Source organism: Petaurus breviceps, unplaced genomic scaffold, assembly GCF_028583685.1.
Source record: "Petaurus breviceps papuanus isolate PSGF00001 unplaced genomic scaffold, PetGlider_PUasm1.0 582, whole genome shotgun sequence".
In the NCBI taxonomy this organism is placed as follows: Eukaryota; Metazoa; Chordata; class Mammalia; order Diprotodontia; family Petauridae; genus Petaurus; species Petaurus breviceps.
Window position 1 is genome coordinate 11,601,645 of NW_027186390.1, and position 27,257 is coordinate 11,628,901.

The 27,257-nt window shown below is 35.4% G+C and overlaps 1 protein-coding gene across 2 annotated transcripts in view; it reads right to left on the minus strand.

Moving 5' to 3' along the window:
- EXOC2 (exocyst complex component 2) overlaps nt 1-27,257 on the minus strand; it is a 244,976-nt gene that overhangs the window by 14,383 nt on the left and 203,336 nt on the right. For both annotated transcript variants that reach the window (XM_069103597.1, XM_069103598.1), the window contains 2 exons: nt 6,353-6,408; nt 2,038-2,160 (listed from right to left, as the gene is read on the minus strand). In XM_069103597.1, the coding sequence (XP_068959698.1) occupies nt 2,038-2,160; nt 6,353-6,408 (179 nt within the window). The remainder of the gene's footprint in view (nt 1-2,037; nt 2,161-6,352; nt 6,409-27,257) is intronic.

Here is a 27,257-nt window from a genome sequence, read left to right on the forward strand (position 1 = left end):
CAGTAAGATAACCTACAAAGGATGAGATCTTTTGCAGAAAACCAAAGAAATCTGCTTTGGTAACCTTTCCTTTGGTTGCAGAGAAGAACCATTTAGGTAGTTCTCTTGTTACCAGTTAGAAGGCTGGATGAACTAATCTCTTTAAGATGGCTCTTATCTCTCTGATGCTTTAAAAATATAATTGTGGAGTGATTTTTCAGCTACACATATTCATTGTCTGCAAGTATTTTTTTTTTTTAAAAGCACAACCGAGCTGTGAGAAGCAGGAAATTCTGAAACATGGCTAGTGATTTCTCCCCTCCTCTACAGAGAAGGAAGTGGTTTGCCTTTACTTCCTCACACCTATGACCTGTCAAGGCATATGGACTTTAATCTCTAAAGATAACTCACAGTTTAAAATTCTAAGTGAGCACATGGCAGTTCAATAGCTTAGCAAGTCAGTGATAAGCCAGTCTACAATGGAGCAGGTGTCCTCACTGGTTCCAAAGTCTCTGCAGGAATGTACTGTGTGTGCAAAGTGCTGGAACAGAGTATTTCAAAGAAACAGTCCCTGCCTTCAAGGAGCTTATTATATATACATAGAACAACTTTTGAGACATGGACAGCTCTTTAAGGAAAATAATAAAATTCTTAGAATTTCTTGTTAACTAAAAATTAGGCTGCTAATGTTGCATAAGTTTTTAATGAAATCTTTTCTTTTTGGAAAAAAATTGTCTAGTTTCAGTTTTTAGTGCTTTAGAATTCTGAAATAAAGTCAGGCAATTTGAACAAATATATGTGCCAATCCCTGTTTCTATTATTTAGGTTATAGTATATGCACAAAAAGGATATAAAGAAAAAAACTTTTAAGAATATTAACAGAGAATAAAGTAAAACTTTCAGCTAGATATTTGTAAATTGATCACAAAAGCAGACTTATTTGTATACTCTAAAAATTCTTAACAATTTCAATTTGAATTCCAACTACATATTTTAATCAACCTATAAAATGTTAATTATATAATAAGTTGTGCTTAATTGTACATTTTTTTTAAAATCACCCCCTAACAGTAATATTAACATTCGAGCAATCTAACCAAACTTCAAATACTCTGTTATCAGCCATACAGTTTTGTTGGGGAAGAAGTGAGGGAATTATCAATTCAGAGGATTGATCAGACTATCATAGATTTAAAGCTAGATGAGACTTTAGAGAACATCTAGTGCAATCTCATTTTAAAGATGAGGACGCTGAGGTCCAGGGAGGTTGAGTGAACTGCTCTCAAGGCCAGTGCACACAGTAACAGAGTTGAGATTCAAATCTAGATCCTCAGATAACGTGTAAGCAGGGCCAGCTCAGCAAATTCTGAAGTAGTTTTCATATCCTCTACAATTTCCTCCATGTCACTCATTATTTTCATGCTTTTCTTCCCCAATCAAAACCTTGTTCTCATGAAAGGTTCTGATAAACTCATTCATACTGAGATCTTAATAGGCTAATGAGTGTCTCTCCTATCAAGGATATTTGCATTTTAACATATGACAAAACACTGGCTCAAACCAGAGGAATAAAGCTTTGATAGTAGAACTTGAGGCTTCTCAATCTAACAGATCAACAAAGGTGTAATAAATTAGGGCAGAATTTGATTTTCCCAAGCTAGGCAAATTTCTGAGAGAGAATCTCTCTTACCAGGATAGATAGTAATGTCCCAGACTGGAGGATAAGGTATATTTATTCTCAAATTTAAACTCTATCTAGTGATCTATAGGAAAAACAAAGAAATCTTCATATTTATCTACATCAAGAATCACTGGGCACCCTGAAAAAAGGTGTGATGTAGACAACCTGTGTGCATAGTCATGCACATGTGTGTGCACAGTCATGCACATGTGTGTGCACACACACAAATACAGGAGTGAATACAGGCAAAATACTTGAAATGAAATATGGAATAGAAATGTAAGCACTAATCTTTGCTCTTTTTCTTGCTTCTGCTCTACCATAAACATATTTGCACATCTGAATGTGGATGGATATGGGCTGGAACAGTTAGGTACCTGTAGAGCTCCATTTTTGCTGAAAGATGAAACACACTGCATCAGTCGACTTAGTTCTTCAGAAACAGCTTCCACTATCTTAGACAACACACGAGGCACTAATTCCTTAGAAATGGTGAACACCTTGTAGAATGTTTCAAAGAAGAACACAATATTTAACATGCTAATTATTTGGTGTTTTACAAAAGAAAATCAGAAAAAAAAAAAACTCCTGTACCTCAAGGGTCTACTGGGTAATTGTATTTTATCTAAATTTTATTTTTATCTTCAGTTCCAAATTCTCTCACTCTTATGTTCCTTTCCCCACCCACTGAGAAGGCAAGAAATATGATACCCATGATACATAGTCATGCAAAACATTTATGTATTAGGCTTTTTTTTTTTAAAAGCAAGAAAAAGAAAGGAATAAAAAAACATGCTTCAATCTTCACTCTGAGCCCATTAATTTTCTATCTGGATGTGGATAGCATTCTGTGCCTTGAGTCCTTTGGAGCTGTGGTGGATCATTGTACTGATCAGAATTAGTTACTAAGCCTTTCACAATTGTTAACCTGTATAATATCGCTACTGTAGAGACTGTTCTTTTTGGTTCTGCTCCCTTCATTTTTCATCGGTTCATATAAATCTCAAGTTTTTCTGGAACCATCTCCATCATTTCTTATACTAAAATAGCATTCCATCACATTTACATTCCATAACCCATTCAGTAATTCCCCAACTGACAGGGATCTCCTCTTAGTTTCCAAATCTTTGCCACCACAAAAGGAGCTGAGATCTTTTATCAGGGAAACTTTGATGCAAAATTTCCCCTATCTCCCAGTTTTCTGCTTTTCTTCTAATCTGGGCTGCTTTAGTCTTGTTTGAGCAATAACTTTTTAATTTTATGTAATCAAAATAATCCATTTTACCTCTTGTGAATCTCTATAATATACTCTTGTTTGGTCATGAACTCTTCCCCTACCCATAAATCTAATAGGTAATTTTTTTCCATGTTCCCCTAAATTGTTTATGATATTATTCTTTATGTCCAAATCATATACCCTTTTTGAGCTTATCTTGGCATACCATGTGAGATGTTGATCAAAGCCTAGCTTCTGCCATATTACTTTCCAATTTTCCCAGCAGTTTTTTTTTTTTTTTAAGCAATTGGGGTTAAGTAACTTGCTCAAGGTTACACGGCCAGTTATTTCTGGGTGTGGTGCTGAGTGTCTGAGCTCGGGATTCGATCTCCAGGTCGTCCCAACACTGGAGCCAGTACTCTTATTCGCTGAGCCACCTGGCCGCCCCTAAGCAATTGGGGTTAAGTAACTTGCTCAAGGTTACACGGCCAGGTGTTTCTGGGTAGGTGCTAAGTGTCTGAGCCCGGGATTCGATCTCCAGGTCTTCTCAACACTGGAGCCAGTGCTCTTACTTGCTGTGCTACCTGGCCGCCCCATTCCCAGCAGTTTTTGTCATATAGTGAGTTCTTGCCCCCAAAACTAAATGTTTGGGCTTATTAAACACTAAGTTACTGTGCTCATTTGCTTCTGAATATTGTGTTTCTAATCTATTCCACTGATCAACCACTCCATTTGTTTTGTTGTTCCATTATTTTCTGCTGTGTACAACTCTTTCTGGCCCCATTTGGGGTTTTCTTGGTAGAGATACTAGAGAAGTTTGCCATTTCCTTCTCCAGTTCATTTTACAGACGAGGAAACAGAGGCAAGCAGGGTTAAGTAACTTGCCCAAGGTCACACAGCTAGTAAGTATCTGAGGCCACATTTGAACTCAGTTCTTCCTGATGCCAGGCCCGGTGCCCTATCCACTGTGCCACCAAGGTGTTCTATTTCTTTTCTAGTACCAAATTGTTTCGATGATTACCACTTTGTTATATAGTTTGAGATGTAGTGAGTACTTTTTAAAAAAGAATCAAACTATAAACAAAATAAAGATGAAGATTCGAGCTTTGAATTCTATTCTCTGAAATAGAAAATCTTTAAGTTATTTTAAAAACATATGCTAAGTGAACATAAGTTACAAACACAATTCATTTAGGATCTATAATCCTCTTACTTCCAAAAATGATTTGAGTGGGCTTCTAAAGTTAAAAGCATTAAAAAAAAAACCCTACCCAATTAAAACAGAAAATAAACCAAAAGGGGCAGGAAGATAGGTGTTAGCAGGCACATTGGACTACAGTTGTGTACTGAATCTAGCCTTTAGCTTCTTGGTAGCTACAGCAAAGAAAGAAACAAATGGTGTTATACATGTCTTATTGTTTGATAAAAAGAGAACATACAAGTTTGGCAGTAGGGACTAACTTTTTCCTGGCACTGAGTGAATGCAAGGAGTTTATTATGTGGCTTCTCACACAGAGTTTGCTGGTTTAGCGTGGTTTTGCAAAATGTAAAACAAAAAAAATTTTCAAATCCTCTAGAAATCCTTGTATAAATCCTCCAGAAATATTGAGGGCAAACTTTAAAGCCCTAAGTTAAGACTTTAATCTTTGGTGAGCTACCAATATAAAGAGAGATGTTATAGAAACTAGTTAACATTCTCCAGTGTTATCTTTCTCAAATAACAGGTGTTTCAAGGAAACCTTTGGCAAGTACTGGATTATAGACAATTAAGTTTCCTGAGGGCAACCCAAGGTATTGATATTCTAGACTGTTGATTAAAGAAGGTTCCACTCAGTGATTTTCTGTATTCACTCTATCCCTGGACAGAGTGATAGACTTCAATCATACCCTCTTCCTGTTTTTATGTCTGGCTTTGTAAGGAGTCAATACATCTTCTGTCTTCAGCAAAACCAAAAATGAAAATGCCATTATTCAATGCTACTTATATGTGAACTTCCATGATTTTTTTTGAGTTTAGTTTTAGGAAAATGTTTGACATGACAGATGAGCTTGTGTGTTTCTTCAGACAGAAGATGAAAACTATGTAACAGAAAAAATTTGTTTTTTTTTTAATTGGGCTGCCAGAAAACTTAGAAGAAAATTCAGTGTTGGACTATAATAATTAGTTCAGGAAAGTAACAGGCTACTCTTTTATTTCCCCTAAAATCTCAGAATTTTACAATTCTAGATTTGGAAAAGACTGTGGTATTTATTTATTAGAACTCTCATTTCCTAGGTGTAAGAGAAGTTAGATGATCATAATTAAATCTTATCCTTAATCACCCTATTTTGCATTATGTTAAATCTGTAAGTCATTTTAAATCTTTTTGAAAGTAGCTGGGGGTATAAATCCAAATATATGCTCTTTGGAGAATTTATGGGAAAATTTCTTCCAGGATGAGAAAAAAAAGCTGTGTGGGGATTTGTATCAATGGAAGTAGCAGACAGATGAATGAGTTCATAAAGTTACTGAAATTATTGAGTATTTTGAGTGCTCGTACTATGGACGACACTTACATTACTGTAGAGAATGCTTACAACACATAACTTCTTTTCCTATCCTCATTCATCTAGTGATGTTGCCTATAAAAGCTTGTGGTATCAGTATCTTCTAAGCTGATGTGTTGGCAAAACTGTGGGTCTAGATTTTGAAATCACTGAATGAAAACAGGTAGTAGTAGGTGGTGGCGGCGGCTGTGGTCTTCGCATTGACAAGTTATACAACAAGACTATTCATGTTTCTCTTTTGAGGCTCTTTAGAAGACAATGTCCTCCCAGTATGGATGTTAACTCATAATAATTTCTGAAGGTAATGCTTTGAGTAGAGGGCATTTAAAAAAAATGAACTAAAAGCTATAATTACTGTTTAAGATTCTGGGTCACCTGGGCCTACCATTGACAGAAGTATGAATTTGTCCTCAGATTTCAGTCTATTTTCTTGAACCAACATAAATGTTACTTGTTTCTATGTCTATAAAATGCCACTACCCTTTAGGGATTCCAACTGTTAGAGAGGGGATGTGACCACATAAGTAACTCTTATTTGCATACTGGCTAAAAAGAGGTTAGTGAATTTTCCAAAGTAAGTTATGTGGCTTTTTTATATTTAATTTTTTACAAAAGGAAAACTTTTTTCAATCCCTTACTTCCTTTACCTTCTTCAAGTACAAATAATTTTATCATTTAGAAGTGGAAATTTTATACCAAGATCTCAGAAAGCAAGTTTGTCTACTTAAAAGACAAAACAAATAGAAATGGAATTGTGATTAAAAAAAAAAAACTGCATCCTACCAGCAAGCCCCAAATTAAATGTAACATATATAATGTGCATATATTACACATATATAGCCAGACATCTATATTTGAAGGGAGTGGAAAGAGCAGGGTAAAAGATTTAAATGTCCATACCAATTATAAACAAACACCTAGACACTTACCTCTGCATGCACAGCTATTATATTAACCAATGCTTCTTTTAAATAATTTCTGACACCTAAAACCAAAATAGAGAAGGAAAGAAGGCATTCATAGAAATCCAAGTTGTGTGTTTTCTCTGTTACAGTACTACTGCACAAAAAAACGATGCTATTTTGTTACTTTAAAGTTACCTACGGAGAAAGAGAAAGTCATACTACCGCAATGTATTTCCTTTTTAGAACCAAATGGTGAAAGGAACATTTCCTTACAGATAAAGGTTAAATAAGCCAGGAGTTCCTATCACAATGTTTTCATCTTTCTGTATACCTAAGGCTTCTGCATAACTTTTCCAGTAGGTTTGCTTCAAAACTGACATTAAAAATGTCCCTTTCATGCTGTATGTATATATGCATCCCTATATTATCTAAAATATATACTATAACAATGCTATAGCTATATTGCTAACAGGCCAATGACAATATAATGCAGCTATTCAATTTCACTTGATTTAATCCCATAAGCATATATTAAATAGGTACATATGACCCTATACGCTTATTCTACCAGAGGGAAAGAACAAGCAAACAAATCAGTAAATGAAAATACAAGGTAAATATGAAGTAATTTAGGGAGGGGGAAAATACTGACATCTGCAGGTGGGTATGGTTGATGTTCAGGAAAAGCCTCCTATAGGAACTGATTATTGAAGAAATTAGGGATTCTCTGAGGTGGAGGTGAGGAGAGTGCTTTAGTCATGTAGGGAAAAGAGTGGTGGGGAGGGTACAAAAGAATAGAGTAGAGATGAAAAACTGCAAATACTGAACAAGTGAACAAGTTTGAGTGATATTCAGAATGAATGAAGAGGAATAATGTCATTTGTAGCATATATATGTAGCATACCACAGCTCTTTCAGAAATCAATCTGGAAAGATAGGTTGGAGTCAGATTATAAGAGCCTTTAAATTCCGAAGAGTTGGTATTATGTCATAGAAGTTACAGGGAGCCACTGAAGGTTCTTGAGGAAGGCAGTGACATGGTCAGATCTGTAGGATTACTTTATGTGTCAACCTATCTTACTGTTCTTGATTGTTGAATTTTGTCTTTGCCACTATAAAGTTCTTATAGATGGTAATTCCAAGAATTTTGATATTATGACACTAGCTTTAACAAAAACTGCTGTATATTATTATAAGACAACTAATATTTTTATAGAAGTTTATTGGGGGAGGGGGGCAATTTCTTCCTGCCTCCTAAGAGTTCACTACTTCAATACTGTTATGAGGATGTTTAAAATATAAAATATTATGACATTTGTAATATTTGGCTAATATTTATCATTTTTCTTATGCTAAAGAGAAAAAATGTTCTAGCAATGTGCTGGTACTCCAGATATGTAGCATATCACAGCTTTCATAATAAATAAGGTTCAGCATACCTTCAGGGCTCACAAGGTTAGTAACCCAAAGAAACCCATCATGGAAAATTTCTAAGGGACCAATTCATTTAAATTTCAAGGTAACACCAAAACAAATACAGTTATCCCTTCCACAATGTGACTTTTCCTATCACGGTTTTGCTATGTTGTGCGCTGGCAGAAGAAACGAAATGGGAAGCTGGGGAATTTTCCTGAAGCTGTAGGTGTCATGCCCCTAACCTCCATGATGTAGAATGGTTAACTGAAACTCCATCAGAATCAGAAGACTAATTCAGGATAATTTCCATTATTAACAGTATAAAGAAAGCTAGCAATATACTTTACATTACAGAGATCTAAGTTTTAGGAGATCAGTATTGTTTCAAGGAGATTCTCCATAATTTTTGACCCAAGACAGAAACTAGTCACAGGGGAAAGAGTGAATGCCAGGTTTGGAGTCAGAAGACCTGGTTTCAAACTCCAGTTCTGACATTTAATAATTTCACTAAGCTTGAGATTCTTCATCTGTCAAATTAGAATTACAATATTTGTACTATCTCAAAATAAATACATACATACATCTGTAATGTTTATGCAGATGTATATATGTATATAAAAGCCATCATTATTATTATCTCAGGATTACTGTAAGGAAAAAGCCTGGGTAAGCTTTAAAAAGTTATAGAAATGGCAACTATTATATTCATGGTCATCATGATCATCATCAGGGGCTGTTAATGTGTTGCTCAGAGTCAGCAACTATTGAAGTTGAACATGTCAAGAGCCTTAGATTCTTCTAAGAAACATTTTAAACTAGCAGCCTGCTGCTTTTCTTCTGAGGTGCTGTTTCACATATTGTAGCAGGTTCTTTTTCTATCTCTATAATTCTCTATACTTCTCATCCCATGTTATTCCTATTCATGTTTTACAACAAATTTTCTACTGAGGACCCATCAAAAGTCCTGAGACCTTATTCCATCATTAAGCATCATAATATTTTATAAGTAAGAGTGTTATTATTTCCGTTTTATTTAAAGTACAATGGAGACAAAGAGGATAGCACAGTAAGCAGGACCCAGAATTAGCAGACAATTGTAAAATATAAAATAATGACCTTATTTCAGGTTGATGAAAATGAGGAGGTCCCATAAGTGAAATCAAAATGATGGAAAATTATTAGAAGTGTTTTCATTTCACAAATTACTGATATGTGCCACTAGACAGTTCAATAACAGTAGTCTTCATGAAAGTCAAGTCCAGATGTAAACATTAGCTTAACTCCTTAAAAATGAAATCTTAATTATTTTTTAAACTAAATTCAGCATAAAGAATTTAATAATATCTCCTCAAGTTGGAAAGTCTCATTGTAATATCCATATATAATTTAAAGGCATAAGGATTTTTGGATACTCCTCTAGCAATCCTGGTATATACAGTAAATAAGTAATATATTAAAGTAAAAGTAATATATTAATATTTACCTGGTTCTATCAAAACACAATATTAGATAGGATGACATTAGAGGAGGCAGTTTCAGAGGAACAGTGTTACAAATGTGTGATGGCTAGTATGATCAATGAAGCCTTACTACAAAACAACTTTGCTCAGTGTTCAGATAGCGATAGTTTACATTTATGTAGCACTTTCAGGTTTAAAAGTTCTTTCTTCAAAATAACCAGATTAGGTAAGTAGTGCATGTATTAATCTCAATTTACAGATGTGAAAACTGAGGCAAAGGAAGCTTAAGTAACAGGTCCAAAGTCACAACTCTAGTTAAGTAACAGATTATCAATGAAAGTGATAACTAGATATGCAGTAACAGTTTTAAATACTACACAAGAATGACAGATGCATTAATGGACTTCTAAGGGGCTGACTAAAAAACTGAAAATTAAAACTAAAATTAGGCAACAGAATGTCACATGCTTTCAAATTGTGTGAAGTGCTCTTTACTGATAGCAACACTACAAACTAAACTCCCACTCTGACCCTGAAATGAAAAACATTTACTGGCAGGAACCTATCACCAGGCACTGGTTAAAAAAAAAAAGACTCTGCAAGACAAAATAAATTTAATATTACTCAATGAATTACATTCAGTATTCTCTGTTACTATCTCAGTAGAAATTGTCACTTACCCTAAGCTAATTAAAGATCATTTCCCCTCCCTTCCCTTAGTACATATGGTTATATTTCATACAAAATAATTGGATATAGGCTCATAAAATACAACAGGTTTTCACAGTCACACAATCTTAAAGTCCTTAGTTTTAGAAGAAAGTCTGTTTCAATTTGTTGAAGATCATACAGTAAATGGACTGGATGTCTAAAAGCATTTCTGCATGTGAGAGTTGGTGAAGGATATGTTAAATAAAAAGAATTTGAAGTGTGACCTAATTGCTTGATGAAAAAAGTTTTCAAACTAGGATAACACTAGAGTTGTTAATAATAATGCATAGACTTTAATACTGTAATTAAATTTTTACTAAAAATTCAAATCTTTTACAAAAATATTACTTTTTGTCTACTCTGTGAGCCTTTTTAAAATGGGAAATATGATGGACAAATATGTCTGAACAGTCGTGGAAAGGGTTTAGGCAACAGGATGTAGTATGTCTAGGGACCATAGGACTATAGGAGCTAAGAGAAGCCTGGAACAGTCAAGATCCTTATCCCAGCTCGAGAATTTCATTTCCCCTATTATATTACAAATAGCTAGCAAAGAGACAGCTAGGATGCAAAGGGAGTCACCACGGTGTGGTAGAGATTACTGGTAGGAAGAGACATGAGATCTGGTTTCAGCTGTCACTAATAAGTTGCCAACTATAGAATGACAGTTCCCTTCTCTGGGTTTTCCTTTCAAATGAAGGGAGGAGGGGATTTACCATTAAAGGTCACTTCCAGCTCAGAAATCCTATAATAGTCACCTAATACCTTGGTCTCTAGCTCTTGTCCATCTCTGTCTCTTCTGTTACCAAAGTATGTAAAGTGGGTAATGAAACAACATATCCAGATATGTGATGCTGACTGAGGTGGTCAGGATAATGCTGGGAGACAAGAAGGATAATGATGATGCCTTTGAAAGAAATTGGTAAGTTTGGAAGAGGAGGGATTAGGGCAGAGGTTCTTAACCTGGAGTCCATGAACTTATTTTTTTAAAAAAATAATTAGATAACAGTATTTCAATATAATTGTTTTCCTTTGTAATCCTCTCTGTTTTATGCATTTACAAATGTTATTCTGAAGAGTGGTTTTTTGGCATTCTATAATGCCAAAAAAACCTTACTGGAATGCCAAACGGGTCTACGTCATATATACAAAGGTTAAAATTAAGAAACTCTGATTTGGGGGAAAGATAATAAGTTCAGTTTTAGACATGTTAAGTTTAAGATATCTCTGGGACCCAGAGTTGTAAAGAAGAAATGGAGGAAATAAGCATCTATTAAGCACCAACTATATTACAGATGATAATAGATCTGATTCATCTTCACAACAACCCTGGGATATGGGTGCTGTTATTATTTCCATTCTACAGATCAGGAAACTAAGGCGGACAGAGGTTAAGTGGGTTTGGCCAGAGTCACACACTCAATAAGTATTTGAGTCTTTCTGACTTCAGCCCCAGCTCTCTCTCTCTCTTTATTTACTACACCACCTGGCTGCCTCCTGTTTGAAATGACCAAGAGGCAAATGATAACGAGGGACTAAAGCTGAGGGGAGAGGATGGGGCAGGATGTATAGATCTGTGAGTAATCTGAGTATAAACAGTTAAACTTATGAGAGCTGATGAAATTACCAAGGGAGAGACTGTAAAGAGAAAAGAGAGAAGGGCCTATAACAGAACTTTGGGGAAATCCTTCAGTTTTAATTTTGGGGGTATGTGTGATATGGATGATGAGCCAACAAAGAAAACCAAAAAAGGGTGGTAAGACAGGTAGGAGGAGAACCAGGAGACAGCAGCAAACTAAAAATTTATAAGCATTCAGATGGGAAGTATGGTCAATAGTGTAAAATGAAGCAAATAAGTCTACAAGGGTTAGAACTGGGAAAAACCCATTAGATTTGGCAATTAAGATGTCACTGGTAACTGACCAAAGCAATCACATTGAGATGATAAAGTTGGAAGCTGGACTGCAAAGGGCTTAAGAGTGAGGGAGAGGAAAGGAAGAAGAGGTAATGAGTATATACAGATTTTTCAAGGAGTTTGGAGGCAAAAACAGGGAGGAGATATAGAATGATAGCTTGAGGAGATAGATGGCAGGGTCTAATCCAGGGGTGGGGAACCTGTGGCCTTGAGGCCATATGTGGCTCTCTAGGGTCCTCCAAGTGCGGTCCTTTGACTGACTCCAAACTTCACAGGACAAATCCCCCTAATAAAAGAATTTGTTCTGTAAAACCTGGATTCAGTCAAAAGGCTGCACCCGAGGACCTAGAAGGCCACATGTGGCCTCCAAGCTGTGGGTTCCCCACCCATGGTCCAGTTGTTCAACTTTTTTTTTTTAAAGGATAAGGGTGATCTGGGCATGTTTGAAGAGAAGGAAGGGTATAGCTGCTTGGGAGAAATTGACAATCTCAGGGAAAGGGGATTATTGAAGATACAGGTGCTGGAGAAGGCAAGAGGGAATGGTACCATGTGTACATGTAAAGTGGTTGGCCTTGGCTAGAAGGGCCAACTCCTCATTAGAGACTGGAAGAAGGAGAGAGTATGTTAAGGTGTTCTGAGAAGAACAGAATAAGAGAAGAGGGAACTCAACATCAAATGGTCTCAAATTTCTCAGTAAAGTAGGATGCAAGCCCTGCAAATGAGAAATAATGGAAGGGAAAGATGTAGGACACTTGAGGAGGAATAAGAAAATACTGAAGATCTCACAGCTAGGCAGTGCAGTGGATAGAACACTGGGCCTGAAATCAGGAAGCTGTTGTTGTTCAGTCGTTTCACAGTCATGTCTGACTCTTCATGACCCCATTTGGGATTTTCTTGGCAAAGATACCAGAATGGTTTATTTCCTTCTCCAGCTCATTTTACAGATGAGGAAACTGAGGCAAACAGGGTTAAGTGACTTGCCCAGGGTCACACAGCTGGGAAGTATCTAAGAGGGGTAGGGGTAGCCAAGAGGCAAAGGTTCAAGAGAAGAGGGCAGCGTCCAAGTGAAATGGCTAACTACTAGGTAGAGGATGAGAAAATAGAAAGTGAAGTCAGGGCAGGAGTAAGGTCTAGAAAAGTACTGAGGGGTAGTCCTGATGAGGAACAAACTAAGGAACAAAGGTATTTTTTTTCCCTAGTAATTCTATAGTAATTGGTACAATGTTTGGGATTTGTTAGAAAAAATACACATTCTTTCACAGAGCAATTTGAAAAAGTTTCAAGTTTATAAGGATAATATCACTTACTAAATGAAGGGCTACTGTATTTAAATTTTATGTAGTAAGCTATTTTTTTGTGCCATGAAGTCCTTTGGGCAGTCTTCTACTCTATCTCAGAATAATGCTTTTTAAATTCATGAAATTAATTATTTAGGATTACAAAGGATACCAATTTTGTTGAAATAGTTATTAAAATGTGTTTTTTTGCAAGTTCAAGGACCCTAGCTAAGAACTCCTGACCTTATAGAACTGAGGGCTAGAGATTATTGTTGGGAGGTTGATTCTTTCATTTTGTTGGGGAAAGACAATTATATAGCACTTACTATTTGCTAAGCATTGTGCTAAGTGATTTAGAAATATTTTATTTAATCAAAGCTAATAATAGACAAGTCAGGACTCATAACCAGGCCTTTTAATGCTGAATTAAGTGTTTTTTCTACTATGCCATGTTATTTATGCTATAGATGAGGATGATGATGATGATGGTAACTCACTTATGCAGAACCTTAAAATTCTTCAAAGTTCTTTATATACATTATCTCATTTGAGTATTGCAACAACCCTGTAATGTAGATAGTATAGGACCTTTACATTTTACAGATGAGAAAAACTGAAGTTTTGAGAAACTAAGTGACTTGTCTATGGTTAGACATAGCTATATACATATATACACACACACACACACACACACACACACACACATATATATATATATACATACACACATATACATGTATATACATAATTCTGACCATAGCTACTCAGAATTAAATCAGAAGTCAGAATTAAACCTAGGTCTTTAATAAAGGCAAAGCATACTTGCTCTTACCTGGGATAATTATGAGGGAAGGCTAAGTAAAATAATCACCTTTTTTGAGCTTAGAGATAAGGACCAGTGTTATAATGTAGTAGGAAAGCCTGCTTTTAGAGTTACTCTCCAGGTTTAAAAAAAAAACCCAATAACATATGAATATGAGAAAAAGTTTCTAAACATTTGTAGGCATGTATCTGCTTCAGTGTAAAAATAAGAATGTTGTGCTATTTGAAAAAAAAAAATGCCCCTACCCACATAGTATCTACCACATCATCTAGCCAATAACCCAGTACTAAAGAATGAAAGACAGCTCTGCCTTGGAAATTCCCCATGGAGAGACAACATAGCTTGTCTTTGCTCTGAGCAACAATTGTAGATTTCTCCTTTCAGGGTGAGATTCCAGTAAACCAACTTTGTACAAATGTCTTCACCACTGCTGACGGTTTTCTCACACTACATTTGCTGCTTCTGGGGAAGCAATCAACTTTAAATTACTGTCATCATTTTTCTTGATCACATGATCTACCAATAAAAGAACCAAGTGGGACACTTAATTCTGGGGGCCAAGAAATGAATCCCTATTTGACCAGTCTTACTTCTTAACCCCTGATGAACCATTTTAAAATGAAAGTGACTATCTTACATCGGGAAATAATCCTTTTTATATTCCCTAGAGAACTAGATATATAATCCTTTTTATATTCCCTAGAGAATTTTAGCTCTTAAACAGTGTGCAGATTACCTAAGGCCAACCAGAAAAGCTAAAGTGGGAGAGAGGGAATGATGAGTTGTTTTGCAGGATGAGAACTGAATGTAACTTTTCCAAACTTGGTATCTTCTATCTCAAAAGAAAAGGTTATATTGATTATAGTAAAGATATAATTTTTTTTTTAAAGCAATCGGGGTTAAGTAACTTGCTCAAGGTTACACGGCCAGGTGTTTCTGGGTGGGTGCTAAGTGTCTGAGCCCAGGATTCGATCTCCAGGTCTTCTCAACACTGGAGCCGGTGCTCTTACTTGCTGTGCTATCTGGCCGCCCCTAAAGATGTACTTTCAAGAGATGTTTTTATACAAAAACAGATACATTTTTATTTCAAAAGTACTCTATTCATATTGAGTAAAGTCACAAAAAAGAGGAAGACATATATGCCAATGGTTCATGCTACTGTCATGGAGGGCATGCAGTTCAGAATCAAAATAGAAAGTTTTCCTAAAGATCAGGAGTTCTTAACCTGGGAACTGTGAACTTTAAAAACAACAACAAACCATTTTGATAATTGTATTTCAATATCATCATTTTCCTTTGTAATCTTAGGTGTTTCATTTTCTGTATTTAAACACATTATTTTTAGTAGGGGTCACAGGCTTCCCCAGACTATCAGAGATGTCCTTGACTGTTCTGGATTATGGACTCCTACTAGGGATGGTGGGATCTTCTAAAGATGGTATGGTCCTCCAGATGCTTCTTTCTGTGGATAACATTTACATTGTGTTGAAGACATCTAACCTTGGAGCACTGCAGAACCTCACAAAGTGGACTCATAATTGTGCAAGAGTGCAGTTTATATTTTCACTTAGAATGAACCAAGTGGATGACGTGACCTATTGCCTATTAATCATAGCTGGCTGGACACTCCATAGTGTTGTCTCACCAGTACAAATAGCTTCTATAGACACTGCAACTAAGTAGTAAACTGGGCACAGAATTTAATGGTAGGAAGACAATAGTCTGGATTTCATGTAACTTCCTTGAGGGCAGGTACAGATTTGTTTTTGTATCCCTAGGCCCTACCACATAAAGCTGATGCTTAATGATTTGGATTATTAATGTTTACTGTACTGGATTTAGGGAATAGTACAGAGCTATCAATGACCATAAGATTCTCTCTGAAAAATAAACTCATGTTTCAACACCAATATACTTTTGATGATGCTACATGGTTATACATCCGTTGAAGAGAATTGGGATGTTTAGTTTGGAAAAAAAATGACTCAAGAGAGGGGAGAGACATAACAATTGTCTTCAAATATATTACAAAGTATCATATTTAAAAAAGATTAGATTTATTAGGGAAGAAGTGGAAGGAATGGATGAAAACTGAAGAAAGGAAAATTTAGGCTTGATGACAGGAAAAACAAAATAAAACAAAAAACGTCCTCACAATTAGAGTTGTCCAAAAGTAGAATGGCCTGTTTTGGGAAAGGACAGATAACCATTTCTAATATGTTACAGCAGAGATTCCTTTTACGTATGGGTTGGACTGAGGTCTCTTCTAATTCTAAAATCCTGTGATTCTATGATCATGAAATACCACAATCTCTATGAAATCAAAATTGCAGATCACCCAAAAAGCAATGAAAAAACAAATGGTATATGTAGAAGACCACAGCATATTATGAATACCAAACCCTGCTCAAAAAAGGTAAAAAAGCTACCTTCCTAGATGCATGATCAGGAAAGAAACTTGGGTGAAGTTATAGCAGAAGCAACTGATAGACAGATAGCCTATGTGCTCTGTGGTACCTACACAATGTCAAAATATCTAGAAATGTCTTCTAGAAGGTTCACTAGATTTTCTGTGGAATATTTATGAGGAATAATTGCCAAATGCTGCACAAGTTGAGCATTCATGGAGAAGTTACATTCTATACCACTGAAAGAAGTACTTATGACTATGATATCACAGCTCCAATGAAGTATTAAAAGACTAAAACTAATGTTCTTGCTTTCCTAGATTTATCATGTAAAACTATATAACAAGAGATAAGTACTGTGATTACTAACTTGAGGAAAGATATGGGGCAGGTTCTTGTCTAAAACGGTCACTTTAAAAGAGATGCATTTAATACATGTCTTCATCTACAGTTCATGATCTATTCCTAGTTTCCATAAAGCCTCTGTATGTCTTATTAAGTGACACTTTGTTCATGAAACCTGTTCTAATCTCCCTAGCTTGCAATCTTCCCCCTCCACCACTATGATCATATGACTAGTTTGTACACAGTTTATCTATGTTAGTCTGTTCCTGACTGATTTCAAGTTCCCTGAGGGCAGAGACCATTTCAGTTTTGTCCTTGTATTCCCAGTGCCTGGCACCTCTTAGGTATGGCTCAATAAAGGTCTGATCGACTGATCTACCGAAAATCTTTTTTTTTTTTAATTTATAAAAAGCCATATGATAAAACCTTTAATGAAAATAGTATAGTAACTTTTATTTTTAAGTAATGGAAAAAGTTAAAGGAAACCCATTAAAATTTAAACCCAATTTATAGATAATTTAAATGCATTAAAAAAACAACAAAGTTGGGGAAAAACATCACTCTTTGATTATAGAAAACAACTGCTAGAAAATTTCTGGTCAATATCATTTGAACTTATACGGAGAATGCAAACCTTTTCCATGAGTAATTTCCTGCCATTATTGGAAATATTCCTCCTTTAAGGTGAGGCTGATTTCAAGGTACTCTACCCAATGTTGTTTTGAAACACAGTATTCTTCAGACAACATTAGGTGAAATTATAAACTCTGGAAACTCTCTGGAGAGACTACCCACTTTAAAAACCACATTTCCTGTTTTTAACCCCTTTGCCCTAAATCAGTTACTAGTCCCAGTCTACTGATAAAAATAGACACAAAAAAGTACTATAAATATCTCACAATGTACTTTTTTCTTTGGTCAAAATGAAACATTAAAGAGCTACCGAATGGTTTTTTAAAAAGTAAATCAAATACCTAGTCATATGCTGATAATCCTCTATAAAAGTTAACTGGCTTAAAAAAACAACAGCTCCAAAGCTTTGGTAACCAGAAGCTGGTAGACTATTGTAAATAAAGAAGCAGCAATAGACTGAAAAGCTGAAATATATTCCCCAAACGATTTCAGCCTCCTCACTGTTCTGCATCCTTAAGTATGTCCCAGCTTTCCATGTCTTCATGCCACTGCTTCTCACTCTTCAGGTGGTATCCATCTCCTAAGCACAGATGGTATAGTGGCTAAAGCACTGAACTTGGTAGTCCAAAAGACCTGAGTTTGAATCCTACTTAAGATATTCTTGACCTCTCAGCTCCAGCTTCCTCACCTGTAAAATGAATATACTTATAGCAACTACTTCACAGGATTGCTGTAAGGATCAAATGAGAACACACTTACGTTTATACACACACACACACACATACAGTGCTTTGCAAAACAAAGTGCTATATAGGAGCTGGTTATTATTATTATTGTTGTTATAGGTAAGAATATTAATGGAGAAAAAACTGACTCCAGGGGTGGCTAGGTGGTGCAGTGAATAGAGCACCAGCCCTGGAGTCAGGAGGACCTGAGTTCAAATCTGACCTCAGACACTTGACACACTTACTAGCCATGTGACTTTGGGCAAGTCAATCCCAATTGCCTTCAAAAAGCAAAAAAAAAAAAATGACTCCAATCATTCTTCTAACTCCCTAAACAACTGGCTAATATAAATTATTTACAAATTAGATAATAGTTAGAAAATAGGGAATTGGCTAACCTACACTATTAATTAGAAACTGATTTGTATGGGTGTCTATGAACACTAAGGACTCAGAATGGATGATTCTGCCTCTGGGGTATTCTTTCTCTTTTCCAATATCTCCCTTTGGTTTTAATAAAATGACCTCCTTTCCTGCCTTATAAAAGGAAATAAAGAAAATTAAACTTTGAAAGCTGAAAACATATCCAGCAATGAAAATAAAAGTGAAGTTATTTCATCATTTATTTTTCCCATCCATAAAAAAGAATATGTAGTATCAGACTATAACAATCATGAAACTTCCTAAACTGACAGCTCTCAAGACTGAAGCACAGGTGATGGCAATTGCAGATTTGCAGTTTCGCTAATGTGAAAACTGCTATTTGAAATAACGAATTATGGAAGTTGGTAAATAGATAAATGCATACCAATAACATAAGAATTATAGAGTATTTAAAAGTATTTAGATCTGGAAGGGACCCTCAAGATTATCTAGTCCTAGCTCCTCATTTTATAGATGAGACACAGGAAGTCTAATGAGGATCATATGACCTGCCCAAGATCAAATACAGGTAGCAAAGAGAAGACTGAGGATCTGAACCTGGGCTATTTGCTCCAACTCTAAAGTTATTTCCTCTATACCACAATGCACTCATAGGGCAGATTTTTCTTTTTCTCATTATACACAAACTCAGTATAAAGAATTTTGAGACTATAGGAGTGATTGCATAGGAAAGTCCTTTATCTCAAAGAAACTACTAAGGAAAACTTAGAAATCTTCAGGTTGGGATGCACTGTTTCATATGAATCAATCTAGTTCTATTAGAGCACTATAAATGTCCAAACAATAATAGATGACAGAGTACACCAAAAAATTTAGAGACCTATGAGAACAGAATCATATGATTTCCCAAGGATGTGAGAACAGGAGAACTATATATATATATATTTTTAAAAGCAATTGGGATTAAGTAACTTGCTCAAGGTTACATGGCCAGGTGTTTCTGGGTGGGTGCTAAGTGTCTGAGCCTGGATTTGATCCCCAGGTCATCCCGACACTGGGGCTGGTACTTGCTGTGCTACCTGGCCGCCCCACAATATTTTTATATTAAGAAGATATGTTCTTGTAAGGAAATCTAGAAACCAAAGGAGAGTAAATGTAATTATTTGTGTAAAGATCAACAGAGGTAGGAAAAAATTATCATCAAGTATATTATAGATCCCCTGGACCAGAAAACAGAAACACATGACTGGTTTGGGGAACAGGTCACAAGTGTGACCACACATCTGCCATTGCTCAAAATATATGTTTCACTCTGTACCTTGGGTCCATTACCATTCTTTCAGGTGAACAGCATGCTTTATCAGTGTTCTTCCAGAAACATGACTGGTCATTGCACTGATGAAAGTTCTTAAGTCTTTCCAGTTTTCCTTTTATCCTCAATTCCTTCCCTACCCCAAAATCCCTGTACCTGAAACCACACCCTTAGTATTTCTCCTAACTTATCTCACCAGGTTCAGGCCTTCACACCACTTCTACAGTATGTGGTTGTGGCATTCATTCTACCTGCTTCATAGCCTAACTTTTGTGTTTTTTTTTTCCCATTATAAAGTAAACTCCTTGAGTGTGGAGACTGTCTTGCTTGCTTGTATTTGTATCCCCAATCCTCAGAACAGTGCATGGCACATCATCAATGCTCTAACAGATGCTCCATCTATATTTACAAAGTTGTAGCTACGACATAAATTGTACTTACTTCCAACAGTTCACACACATCTTACCAGTTTACCTGAAAACTTCCCTTTTGTCATTTCTTACAACACAATGAGATTCTGTTACATTCCTATGTCATAACTATTCATTTATTCTCCTTCCTTAGTGTCCAGTTTTTTGTTAGAACACAAAGAACTGCTATAAATATTTTTATACATGTAGGTCTCTTTCCTTTTTCTTTGGTCTCTTTAGTTGTTCTCCTTTGGGCTCAAAGAAGACCAAAATAACATTGCTACATCGGGGTCAAGATGAAGTGTGTCTGACTGTGGCTGATCAGATCTTCTTCAGCTTAAGAAGCTCAGAAGGTCAGGCACAAACAGTAGATATGAATATCTGGAGTATAGATGTCTCACATTTCTTTCGGGCTACTACAATCCTACTTTTGCTCATAAGAGCACAGTGCCTTCTTTGATGTGCACATGCCATGCTAGGAAATCTTGTGCCAGTGTATGCCATGTCTCACATTCAATTCCTAAGCTCTTCAGAGAGACCTTGAGAGTGTCCATGTGAGTGTTTGCCTTTTGGGTGTCCTCCATAAAACAGTCTTCTAGGCAAAGACATATGGCATTCAAACAATGTGACTAGCCTATCAGATTTCATTCTCTAAAGTAGAGTTTGAATACTTCACCATTCACCTTGAGAAAGGATATCAGTGTCTGGTACTTTATCTTGCCAGTTGGTCTTTAGAATCTTCCTAAGACACTTCAAATGGAAGTGATTTAGTTTCCTGGCATGGCACTGGTAGACTGGCCAGGTTTCACAGGCATACAACTAGGTCGGCACAATAGCTCAGTAGACCTTCAGTTAGGTAGGCAGCCTACTACCTTTTATTTTTAGTCTTTTTTTTTTTCCCCCGAGGTGGACAGGCAAGGCAATTGGGATTAAGTGACTTGCCCAAGATCACACAGCTAGTATCTGAACTCAGGTCCTCCTAACTCCAGGGACGGTGCTCTATTCACTGCACCACCTAGCTACCCCTACCTTTTATTTCTAGGACAAAGGGTATGCACAGTTCAGTGACTTTGGGGGCATGATTCCAAATTACTTTTTAAAATGGCTTAGTTCACAACTCCACCAGTTGACTTTCTTCTTGCAACCCTCACAATTACTTATTTTTGGTCTTCTTTGCCAATCTAATAAGTATGAAATGGAATCTCAGAATTATTTTAATCTGTATTTCTGTAACTATTAGTGATCTGGGTCTTTTTTTTCATGGTTGTTGACCATTTGAATATTTCTTCCTTTGAGAAATGCCAAGTGATATCCTTTGACCACTGATCTATTGAAGGATAGCTGTCATTTTAATATATTTGAATGAATTCCTTTTATATGCTGAGTATCACATCTTTATCAAGACACTTGCTACAAAGATTTCCCTCCTGTTAACTGTTTCCCTTTTAATTTTAATTTGATTTTGTTTGTGCAAAAAGTTTTCAATTTCACTTAATCAAAATTGTCCATTTTGTGTTCTGTGATCCTTTCTATTCCTGTCTGGTCATGAACTCACCCTCTATCTGTAGCTGTAAAAAGCATTTTCTTCCTTTTACCTCTAATTTGCTAATAATGTGATCTTTTAGATCTAGGTCAGGTATTCATTTGGAATCTGCCGTAGTATTTCTTGCATGATCTTGGTCTGAATACAATTCTGTCAGACTTCTTCCTAGTTTCTCCAAGTAATTTTTATTGTGAATCCTTAACCCCAGCAGATTAGTCTTCAGGCTTATCAAATACTTCTGTGTTCATTTGCTTCTGTATGTAATATATCTAACTGTTCCACTGACTGACCTTACAATTTCCTAGACAGTAACAAACAGTTTTGATGGCAGTAGTATATTTTAAGATCTGGTACTCCTAGGCTTTCTTCAAGATAGAAGTTTTAAGAATGACATTCTAAAGATGCAAAAGAGAACAATTTTAATCAGGATGAAAAAGGAGTTTCCTAAATTAGAGACTGACATGGACAAAGGATCATAAGGATCATACATTTAGAGCTGGTAAAGACTTAAGAGGCCATCAAACTCAACCTCTTATTCTATAAGGAGGTTTTCTGAGGTACAAATAAGTGACTTGTCCAGGGTCACAGAACGGATTAAGTGTCTGAGGCAGGATCTGAAACACATCCTCCTGACTCCAAGTTCAGTGTCCCATGTACACAAGGTGAAAACAAAGGCAGGTAGTAGAAAATTTTTTTGATTCAATTTCACATAGATTAAGTACCTATTATATGCAAGTTATTATTATGTACTAGTCTAGGTATTTAATGAAAAAATAACCAAAGTGTGGCCTAGCCCTGTTTGGAGTGCTAAAATTCAGAATCAACCAGCAAGTCTTTATTAAGGATGTGTATGTGTCAGGCACTGTGTCAAGGCACTAAGGATACAAAGACAGAAACAAAACAACAGTCTGTCCTGAAGAAGCTTACATTCCATCAGAGGAGAGAATGTATACTTATGTAGGTAAATATAAAAGATGTAACAAAGGGAATTCAAGGTAATGAGTTGAAAGGCTTCACTAGAAGGTGGTAGTTGAGCTAAGCTCTGAAGGAAGGCTAGGGCTTAAGTAGGAATAAAAATTTTTTAAAAAAAAGCTTTATGAAGGGGAAAATGCTCAGAGAAGAAATAGGGTGAAAGAGATAATGAAATATGAAACTACGTAATTGCCCTTGATGAGTTAGTTGGAGTCAGTGGGCACAGATGAACTACATCCCCAGCTACTGAAAAAAAAAATGGTCTTTTCACCTGCTGAGATGCTATTAGTGATCTCTGAAGGACTATGGAGGACTGAAGTAGGGCAACTGGTGTCCTGATTTTCAAAGAAGAGAAGAGAGTAGAATTTTTAAATCAGAGGCCAATGAACTTAATTCTGAATGTTGGAAAAATTACTGAATATCCAGATAAGGAGGATGTGATGATCACAGAGCTTCAGTAAGAATATATCATGTGAGACTAACCTTACTTCCTTTTTATAGAGTATGTCTAGACTTGTTAACAGGGGAATGCTATAGGTTTAGTTTACCTAGATTTTAGCAAAGCATTTGAAAAAGTAACTTTAGCCAGTTCTTTGATAAAATATAGGTATTCTTGTGGATGAGATGAAAAGATGTAGGTTAAATAATAATATAGGTCGATGGGTTTGGAACTGCTTGTTCAGGCACAAAGAATAATAATTAATTGTTCAATGTTAACAAGTAAGGAATTCCCTAGTGAAGTTCCCCAGAATTCAATCCTTAGTCCTATGCTGTTTAATATTTATATAAAAGACTGGAATATAAAGGAGAGACAGCTAACATACAAGCTGACAGAGTTTAAATCTGTAATAACTAGAATATCGGGTCAAATCTAGTAAGATGAAATATGATAGGGAGAAATGTCAAGTCTTACATTTGAGTTTAAAAAATCAACTTTGAAAGAACAAGCTGAATAGTATTTCTCATGAAAAGGATCTGGGGGGTTTCAACTAATTGCAAGGTCAGTATGTTTCATTAGTGTGACATGGCATACTACAGTTCTAAAAAGTAACTTGCCCTTGGTCATGTTTAGTAAGTGCCTGAGTCAGGACTGAAATCTAAACCATATCACTCTATATCCAAAATGTTTTCTTCAATACTATACTGACTTCTTGGGGGAAATTCTAGAGGAAATTATGTGTATTTTGTCAATGAAAAGTTGAAAGACATATTTTTGGGGTATGTTGAATTTGGTACTTCACATCTGAGAGAGAAAACTATTGCTAGCACCAAAAGTTTAGCAATACTATTCATGCTGTATATAGAACATTAAGATCCAGTTAAACATAATTTGGTAAATGATTTTATAGATAATTTCTAATAAAAGAGTTTTGGGTTATTTTACAAGTATTAAGTTAAAAAATTCAGTTATCTAAAATTCTAGACTGAAAAAATTTCAAATAAAATGTTAACTAATGAAAGTTAAAGGCAAACAGTATTGAAAAAAATCCCAAATCTGTGAGGTAAAATACAATTTATGTAATAATAAGGTTGGCATAGTTATACAATTTAGAGGTATTATGTATTTTTCACACAGACAATCAAAGATTTTTGGAGCTTTAAGTGATAATAAAGGCTATCATGTTAGTTATGCTGAATTTAACTCCCCCCCCCCCATTCTTTCTTTTTTCTTTTTGTTTCAAGGGAGGGCTTTAAGGGGAAGAGGAGTAGAAAGGGATAAATTTAGAAATGAAAGCAATGAAAAAAAAGAGATAATAATACATTTTCTTTTTAAAAGAAAAGGGTCATGTAGGAACATGAAATTTTCTAGTATAGGAGGAAATTCCATATATTATTTGATAGGATTCAAAGTTCCTAAGTGCTTAATATTTAATGATTAAAGTAAAACAGATACTTCAATTCTAACTCTATCTAATTACAAAACAAACATTGAGGAAGCACTGATTTGGGAATCTTAAGACCTGAGTTCCAATCTGCTCTTTCCTCCCTTTAGGCAAGTCACTTAACTTTTTGCTTAAAGATTGGAATATAAGTTAGTCTGTAAAGTTAGGGAATTAAGGGCAGCTAGGTGGAATAGTGAATAGAGTGCTGGCCCTGGAATAAGGAGGACTTAAGTTCAAATTTAGCCTCAGACATCTACTAGCTGTGGTGGTCTTAGGCAAATCACTTAACCCTGCTTCCCGCAGTTCCTCATTTGTAAAATAAGCTGGAGAATGAAATGGCAAACACTCTAGTATCTTTGTCGAGAAACCTCCAAATGGGGTCATGAAGAGTTGAGCACGACTGAAAAGGCTGAACAACAACAGAAGATATAGGGATAGACCAGATTACTTTTAAGGTCCCAAATACTTTTAAATTAATGATCTTGTGACTACATTAGCTAAAATACATTCTTACTCTCAAAATCAATTTTACAGTCACTGTATCTATGTCATTTTTATTGATGCTTTGAAAAAATTGTCCAACACTGTCACTTTCCAATGACCCATCTTCCCAAAGCAGCTCTTCTTTATAACAAAGAGTTAATCAAGCCAAACAAACTCATTGGTCGTAGTATTTCTCTGTGTGTATGTTAAATGTACACATGTACATTTAAAAAGGCACACTATATACTATGATTAGCCTTTACAAATACTACTATGTTACAGGGGAAACTGCTAAGACGGAGGATGGTGATGAATCTAAAATACTTTTTGCTTTTAATAAACTGCAAAGAACTCAAAATAAACTACCCTAAGCCTAATTAGCTCAATAACTTGACTAGTTAAACCAAGTAACATTTCCTATCTGGATAACAGAGAGCAAAGTCTACTGCCATAAGATTAAGGAAAAGTATAGTGTCAGACTACTTGGAGTTATCCATATACATGTTTACAATGTTACTACCAGGCAAAGTGATAGCTTTTTCTGTTTTTTGTTTGTTTGTTGAAGCATACTTCCAAAAAAGCATACTTCACATTGTGTAAACATAGAGGTTTTGGTTATCTGATACATGGCCACTGTATAATAGCCTTTAATAAACATCACGAGGATATGTAAACTTTTGTATATGGGTTTTCGTTTTTCTATTGTTACCACAATACCATTCAGTTAGAAAGCTTTGTAACTAAATTGTGAGAAGAGTAGACAGGAGAGACTGATCTCCTCTCTTGTCATCAACAAGCCTCATCTTCACAATCTAAGTCTTCTCCATAGTAGCGAATCTAGACCTTGAAAAGCCAACATAATTTGTTGCTTGCACCATATATGAAACTCTTCCAACATGGGACAATATGCCAAATGATGTTCTCCACTGAAAAGCTACAGAGCTTTTAAGAACCCATGGTCAGTTCCATGCCATGATAAGGTACTAGAGCAGGATTTTGTCGAGACTTTTTAACATGGAGGAAATGACTCATTCCTGATATAGGAGTCATTCCTGAAGCAGTGTCTTTGCCCAGTAAGACCTCTGACTTATTATATCAAAGACCAAAATTAATATGAAAACAGGAGAATAAAAATGAGAAGACACTGTATAATTAAAAATAACTTCAACTGACTTCAGAGATATTGATGTTAGGAAATAAATTCAGAAATTACTTTAACATAGATTAGAACTATTCTCTAAATAGTTTTATTGATACAATTCAATTATCATAACAAAGAGAGCAAAAGAACAAGAAACTTTAAAAAAATTGGCAAAAGACCCAACTAAGCAAAGTTATCTTAAGGGCATTTAGGAAGGAGCTAAAAGGAGGACAACAAAGAATTTAAAAAGGAAGATATCTGAAAAGATCTTTATAACAAGCTATTCACACTAGCAGAGACAATAGAAGCCTACATTTGAACTAATACTACAATATTATATGTGCTGCAAAAGGAAATAGAAATGGCACCAAATAAAACAAAGGTGGGGAAAAAATAGCTGGAATAAAAGGTCCAGTCTAGAGATGAAGCAATTTTGAGGGCACTGAGAGATACATTTTTGGGATAATTAAAAAAAGGTTAAGAGATATCAAAGATGATGTTAAAAAAAAAAAACTTGAACCTTATTATCAAAAAAAGTGACTGAAAGAATATCAATAACTACCAACACCTATGTGCATTTTCTACAAAATATTTATAAGAATAATGTATGGCTCAAAGACATTCTTGATTAATACTTATGAAAGCAACAAATAGGCTTTCATAAATTATTTTCTACAGCATACGTATTACATCTTTATAGCCACAAAATTAACTAAAAGGAATAGAGGGGAAAAGATTTAATTGTTTACTATTTATTGAATGTTAAAAACACACTTGATTTGGGAGAGTAAAATACTACCTTAAAGACTCCTCAGCAAAGTATTTCTAATGCCTGTGTCAAAATTCATAAGAATCCTTGAAAGATGAAACAATAGAGATAACTTTGTTTCATAACTCTCTAATTATTGTCATCAAACATAGCCTAAAATAAGGTAATGTATGCTAAAAGAGAGGTTTTTGTCACTGTCATAAGAATGGTTAGCAGAGTTCAAATCAAAGATAGATTTCCCTATAGATGGAAGTCTTCCAGATATTCATGTTTGTAGATAACATTATATTGACTTCATCAAACCACAGACCATGAGAAA